Source organism: Bubalus kerabau, chromosome 10 (genome assembly GCF_029407905.1).
Source record: "Bubalus kerabau isolate K-KA32 ecotype Philippines breed swamp buffalo chromosome 10, PCC_UOA_SB_1v2, whole genome shotgun sequence".
NCBI classification, from domain to species: Eukaryota; Metazoa; Chordata; class Mammalia; order Artiodactyla; family Bovidae; genus Bubalus; species Bubalus kerabau.
Window position 1 is genome coordinate 22,947,612 of NC_073633.1, and position 6,163 is coordinate 22,953,774.

At 47.5% G+C, this 6,163-nt stretch overlaps 1 protein-coding gene across 2 annotated transcripts in view; it reads left to right on the plus strand.

Annotated features, from left to right (window-relative positions):
- THSD4 (thrombospondin type 1 domain containing 4) overlaps positions 1 to 4,753 on the plus strand; it is a 669,170-nt gene extending 664,417 nt beyond the window's left edge. For both annotated transcript variants that reach the window (XM_055536867.1, XM_055536866.1), the window contains one exon: positions 45 to 4,753. In XM_055536867.1, the coding sequence (XP_055392842.1) occupies positions 45 to 187 (143 nt within the window). In that variant the 3' untranslated portion in view covers positions 188 to 4,753. The remainder of the gene's footprint in view (positions 1 to 44) is intronic.
- Positions 4,754 to 6,163: the final 1,410 nt, after the last annotated feature.

Below are 6,163 nucleotides of genomic sequence, written 5' to 3' on the forward strand. Positions count from 1 at the left end.
CTGCTGCTTGTGCTCAAAGTCTTTTCCATTCTCCTCTGCTGCAGATGAAAACTGCAAGGACCGGTACTACAACTGCAACGTGGTGGTCCAGGCCAGGCTCTGCGTCTACAACTACTACAAGACCGCCTGCTGCGCCTCCTGCACACGCGTGGCCCACAGGCACTCGGGCTTCCCAGGGAGCAGATAACATCCCACTCCACATCCGTGGGCAGGTCAGGGAGTCTGCGAGCGGTGGGACCGGCTGGCTGCTGCCTACTGGGGGCTCCCTGGCCTGTGGAGCTGCCAGTCAAGTTAGTCTGCACCCTGCCTTTGTAAAGTGTACACACGGTGCCCAAGAGCAAGGCCACGGTTGTCCTTTGAGCATCACCATGAACTGATGACCCCTCCTCCAGAAGCCTGGCCCCTGCGCTCTCTGCAGACCAAGCGGTGGGGAGTGCCTTCAGCTCTCAGCTGACTCCGTCCTGGCACTTTCTAAGTCAGCAGCCAGGCCCTGTCTGGGCGCTGCCTCATCCCTGGCGCTGCAGGTCTTTCCAATATCAGCACCCTAGGAAGAGTCAGAGGAGGCAGCACCCCCACCCCAGGGCTCCCCTAAGGCTTGCTAAGATGCCTGCATTCCTTTGTTACCTCAGCCCGGCTGTGCCTATTTTCATGCTCAAAGGCTGTTTTCCTGCCTTATGACACAAATATCTCTTGCCAGTTTAGTGCTTTATTGTTTGGAAGGTATAGTCAGAGATATTAGCTCATTATGGCTCATGGAGCCCCAGAATGAGAGGCAGGGAATGAATCATGGTCCCTATTTTACTGACAAGAAAACAGACTCAGCTTAGGTAACTGACCTGCCAGGTATGAGGTCACGGGCTGGCCCATGTAGTCAGTCCCAACCCCTGTGGTCTGACCACAAAACCCTCACCCCGAGGCCTGGCTGGAAGTCTTAGGTCTGCAGAATGTGGCTTCCTTTCATACCAAGAGGCTCAGAAGTTTCCCATTCAGCAAACAAAGCCCAGACCTTTGAATTCTTTCCTCTGGCCCTGCACTCATATGTTTCAGAAGTCTCTTTCTTTTTTCCCTTCCCCCAAAAATCACAGGTCCTGGTGACAGGACTCTGCATGGGTTCTTGAACCCCATCCTTAATAGAACTAGCCCATGAGATAAGAAAGCCTTCGGGGTAGCAAGGTGATTGTCTTAAATTACTATTCTCCCCAGTGGGACACACCACCCATGGAATCCTACATCAAGGTCGCTTTTTTGTCACCCAGAGCAGATTTCCAGCACGCACAGCTCCATAGCCCCCTGGGCTCTTGCCTCTTCCTCAGCCATCTCTCCTGGGTCTTCACCACACATCGCCCAGAGGAAAGTCTAACCAACCTATCCCAGTAAGAATCCTATGTTTATATTAGAAAGAGTCTCCCTTGGGTCTTTCTGCTTTGATTTGTGGATTTCTCTTTGCCCTCTGCCCACTACCCCCCACACACCTTGCCCCATGACTCACAACCCATATCTCCCCTCCAAGGTATGAACACTAAGATCTTTATTAATGCAACCAGCCTAGGAAAAGGGGCTGTGAACTCCTCCACAATGACCACAGCAGTAGGGTCCTTCTTGATTCACTTCACATAACTCTGTAGTTCCCAAGGCCTCAAGCTGGAAAGAGAATGCAGTGCATATGGAAGATGAGCCATCTGAAAAAACTCAGTGAAGAAAAAGAAGGGGGGAAATATATATATATATATATATATGTACATTCTTATACCCACTAAGAAAAATAATCAGGCTGAACAAATTGAAAGCATAAAGAAAATTTGTCTTATTTAGTACTATGGTCCTGGGACTATTTCCCATTCAAAGCAAGTGTTTGCTTTGAAATTTATAGCAACTGAGTTTCTCCCACGAGCCCTTTAACCCAAAAATCTGCTAATTTGATGATGATGTGCTTTTGGAAGCAGTATTACAAGCTCAGTCAGACACACTCCATCATGCTCCCATTACCCTTGGGCTTTCAGAAATTCTATTTGGCCTTACTATAAGTGTCCTTCTCTTTCTGGAAAGCCCCAGTCACCATTTTCCAAAAGTACACCCATCTTTCCTGATCCTTATATAACTTGTGCAATAAGCAACAGAGCAGAGGCCCAGATTCCTGTGCCCACCAATCAAAAGCAGACCAGAGAGGCCAAGCACATGGCTGGTTCCTAGCCAGCACTCACTCTCTCTGTTTCATCACTTGCTTTTGCTTCTTATCCCAGGGGAGGGTACCCTTTTTGCAGCTGTGCTCTGATCTTCCTGAACAAGCCAGTCCTTTGGAGGATTCCTTGGAGGAGGCTTTCTTTACATGCTGGAGGGCAGAGCAAGATCAATGGGTGGAAGAGCAGAAAGGCTGATTTCAGCTTAAATGAAGGGAAAACCCAGGTTTCCCAACACAGCAGAGGTATGGCTGCCATATGAGTGAGTTCACCAGCCTAAAAGAGCTTTCTCCACCAAGTGGGAGGTGAGCATCCCAGGTCCTTCCAACATAAAGTCCCACCTTTGGATTTCAAAACAAAATCAAAACTATAGAAGTACAATGTGGGGAGCAGTTAAGAGTTTCAATTGGCTGAGCTCAATGCGGGTCAAGAAAGTGGGATGAAACTACCGCCCCCCCCAAAAAATACACACAAAAATACCCAAAACAAACAAAAAGCCACAGAGCATTCAGGCATAAGGAGAAAACATTTGGTGAACCCTATTTGTGATTGCCGTAAACTTGAAGAAGAATACTGATAACATATAACATTCAGATGAGCATGCCTGATCCTGCGGAGGGGTGCAGACTGAGAAGCAGTGCAAGGATTCATGAGGAGAGATTTGGGAAGCGCCAGGGGAGCCATCCTGGGAGGTGAACGTTGCAGGGAGGAAGATTTTAGCTCTTGCAGGAGAACCTCCTTTCTGCGCATGAGCAACTTCAGAAGGTCGAGGGCTCCATGGTAGCTACTGCTGACTGACCCATTCCTGGAGGTCTCAGCAGAGTCTTAATGGCCCTCTGTCATGGATGCTGAAGGGGTGGGGGGGATCCGAGCACCTAGCTGGGGCAACAGGACTTTTAAGATTCCTTCCAGTCTGGACTTTGGTGACTCTGTAAGTAGAACAGCTTCAAGTGATTCACCTGGTCTGGGATGGCAAGTACACAGCACATGTACTTCCTGTTGCTGACTACCATTCTCAACCCAGTGTTGCACTCCTCCCAAGAGCTGAATGTGACCTCAGAGAACCACTAGCCAATTGATCAGAGCTGCCCTATCTGGTCCTGCTTTGAGAATGAGTAATCAAACATCCTGATAGCTAGTTCCCTGCCTGGGGTCACACACCTTGATGGAGGAAGTGCCTCGACTAGACAAGAAAGTGAAGTGAAAGTGAAGTCGCTCAGTCGTGTCCGACTCTTTGCGACCCCATAGACTGTAGCCTACCAGGCTCCTCTGTCCATGGGATTTTCCAGACAATAGTACTGGAGTGGATTGCCATTTCCTTCTCCAGGGGATCTTCCCGACCCAGGGCTCGAACTCGGGTCTTCCTCATTGTAGACAGACGCTTTACCGTCTGAGCCACCAGGGAGGACCCTCTAAATACCATCTCCGTCTCAATTCATTTTGCTTTCCTGCATCTTTGCTGGAGGTACATCATTCTCTCCACCCTGCACCACACTCCTGGTTCTTTCTCTTCAGTGGCTGACAGTGGGAGACAACCGTCGTGCCGAGGAAAAGTGACCCCATGGGGTGGGACCCTCCAGACGGCTTTCTCAGCGTCTTCCAGATGTTGAGCCCTTTGCTTCGGTGAGAAGAAAGCCGTTCTGTTACATAAACTTGATTTCCACCTGCCTTGACCCCCAGACCCCCACCATTCAGTTTGACGGAAGGATATACTTTGTTATAACTTATTATTTTGTTCTTTGTAAATACAAGATGTTTATAGGAAATGTGTATTCTGAACTCGACCCGCGGAATGAGTCACTACACCAAAATAGTTCTATTATTTAGAATATGTTAATTTTAAAGGGACCTAATAGGTATTTATTTACATATTCGATCCACATTTATGTAAAATTATTTGATCCTACTAACCCAGCTTCCCCAGAAAGTTGCTGCACATGGCATCTTATTCTAAGTCCATGGTTACACTTAAGTATACTGATTAGCCAAGTTCCTTGGGTTTTAAGATGAAATAGAAATTACTCTATTTTTTGACTCATTCAGGGTTTTTTTACCCCTGGGATTGTACCTGAAAACAGGTCTGTCTGGATTGCCACCTTTCCACCTTAAATATCATATTTGCTCATATAATCTGCCCTCTCCTCACCCTCAAATATTTGGAGAAGGAAATATGGGGGTCTTTTCCAACCCTTCTCTTTGTCTTGCCTCATTCTTCAGAATCACCAGCAGTTAGTGGCTCAGGGGGCTGACTTGGAGCTGGGAAGGGGGCAGGGTCCCCTGGCAGGGGCAAGGAGGGGTATATAGGAGCTGATGCACTCACTGCTCTGACCACACCTCCAGGGTCCCCACTGGTGACTGCTGAGGGGGGCTCTGGGTGGTCAACTCCACAGCCAGGAGCATGGAACCCACAGAATACTCCAACAACCCCATGTCACCCTTGGGTGTCAATTATTGCATAAAGAGGTGGCGGGTAGAAGGCAAATTATATGAGTAAATAGTCTGCTTTCTCTTCAGCAAAAATGACAACTATTTTTGTGTATGACTAATTTATTTTTATTATTGTAAAAATACAATAAACTGGTGTTAAAAATCAGCTTTGTTAACACGTCTGTGCTTTCTTGGGCTTTATTCCATGTCTACTCACATCACACTGCTGCTGCTGCTGCTGCTGCTAAGTAGCTTCAGTCGTGTCCGACTCTGTGCAACCCATAGATGGCAGCCCACCAGGCTCCCCTTCCCTGAGATTCTCCAGGCAAGAACACTGGAGTGGGTTGCCATTTCCTTCTCCGATGCATGAAAGTGAAAAGTGAAAGTGAAGTCGCTCAGTCGTGTCCGACTCTTCGCGACCCCATGGACTGCAGCCTACCAGGCTCCTCCGCCCATGGGATTTTCCAGGCAAGAGTACTGGAGTGGGGTGCCATTGCCTTCTCCGACGCACTACACAGCCCTCTAAGGAGAGGAGCCAGACCCTCAGAGGCCGGTTGGTCTGTGGGACTTTGGCTTTGGGGGGTAGCTGGACCCCTAAGAGGACAGGAAAGATGGGCCTCAGCCTGCTGGCCTATATGAGTCCTCAACCTTGGATGAAGAGCTTAAGATGATAAGTATCCAGGCATGCGCACTTCTTCAGGATTTCTTTTTTTTTTTTTTTACAGGATTACATTCAAACAGGCATCTCTTTAATGGCCTGTTTAATGCCTCCTGCATCCCAGGAGGCAGAAAGTGTGGAATCCACCATGCTGCTTCATACAACTCCATCTCTCAGCTTTTTAAAATATTTTTTACTTTGTAATATTTTTTTGATTTCTAAGCTTTTATTTTATATTGGAGTATAGCTGATGAACAGTGTTGTGAAAGTTTCATATGCATGAATGCATATGCATGTATCCATTCTCCTTCACACTCCCCTCCCATCCAGGCTGGCACATAACACTGAGCAGAATTTCCTGGGATGTACAGTAGGTCCTTATTGGTTATCCATTTAAAATACAGCAGTGTGTACATTTCTATCCCAGACTTCCTAACTATAGCTTCCCCTCACTCTCCCCTCCTGGCAACCGTAAGTTCGTTCTCTAAGTCTGTGAGTCTGTTTCTATGTTGTGGATACATTCATTTGGGATTTCCCTGGTGATCTGGAGGGACCACCAGGGAAGTCCCTCCATCTCTCAATTTGAATAGTTTCTTCCAACTCTCCTTGGACTGACTTAGCCTTGGGCTTCAGCTTAGCACAGCGTTTGAAAAGTCTTTCGGGTTATATTGGTGCATAACAACATGGAATATGACTTGGGTCATAAAGCACATTGAAAGTCATCCTGGACAAAGGAATCCCTAGTGGAGGCCCTACAGGCTCTTTCCTTGATGCTGCCCTGCATCATCATTATCAGTAGCGCTCAGAAACTTAATATCATGCCTCGAATCTGCTCCCCATCCCTCCTATTCACCTTTCCAGCCTGGAAAATCTTAATTTACTCTCTTTTATATTTTGGTAA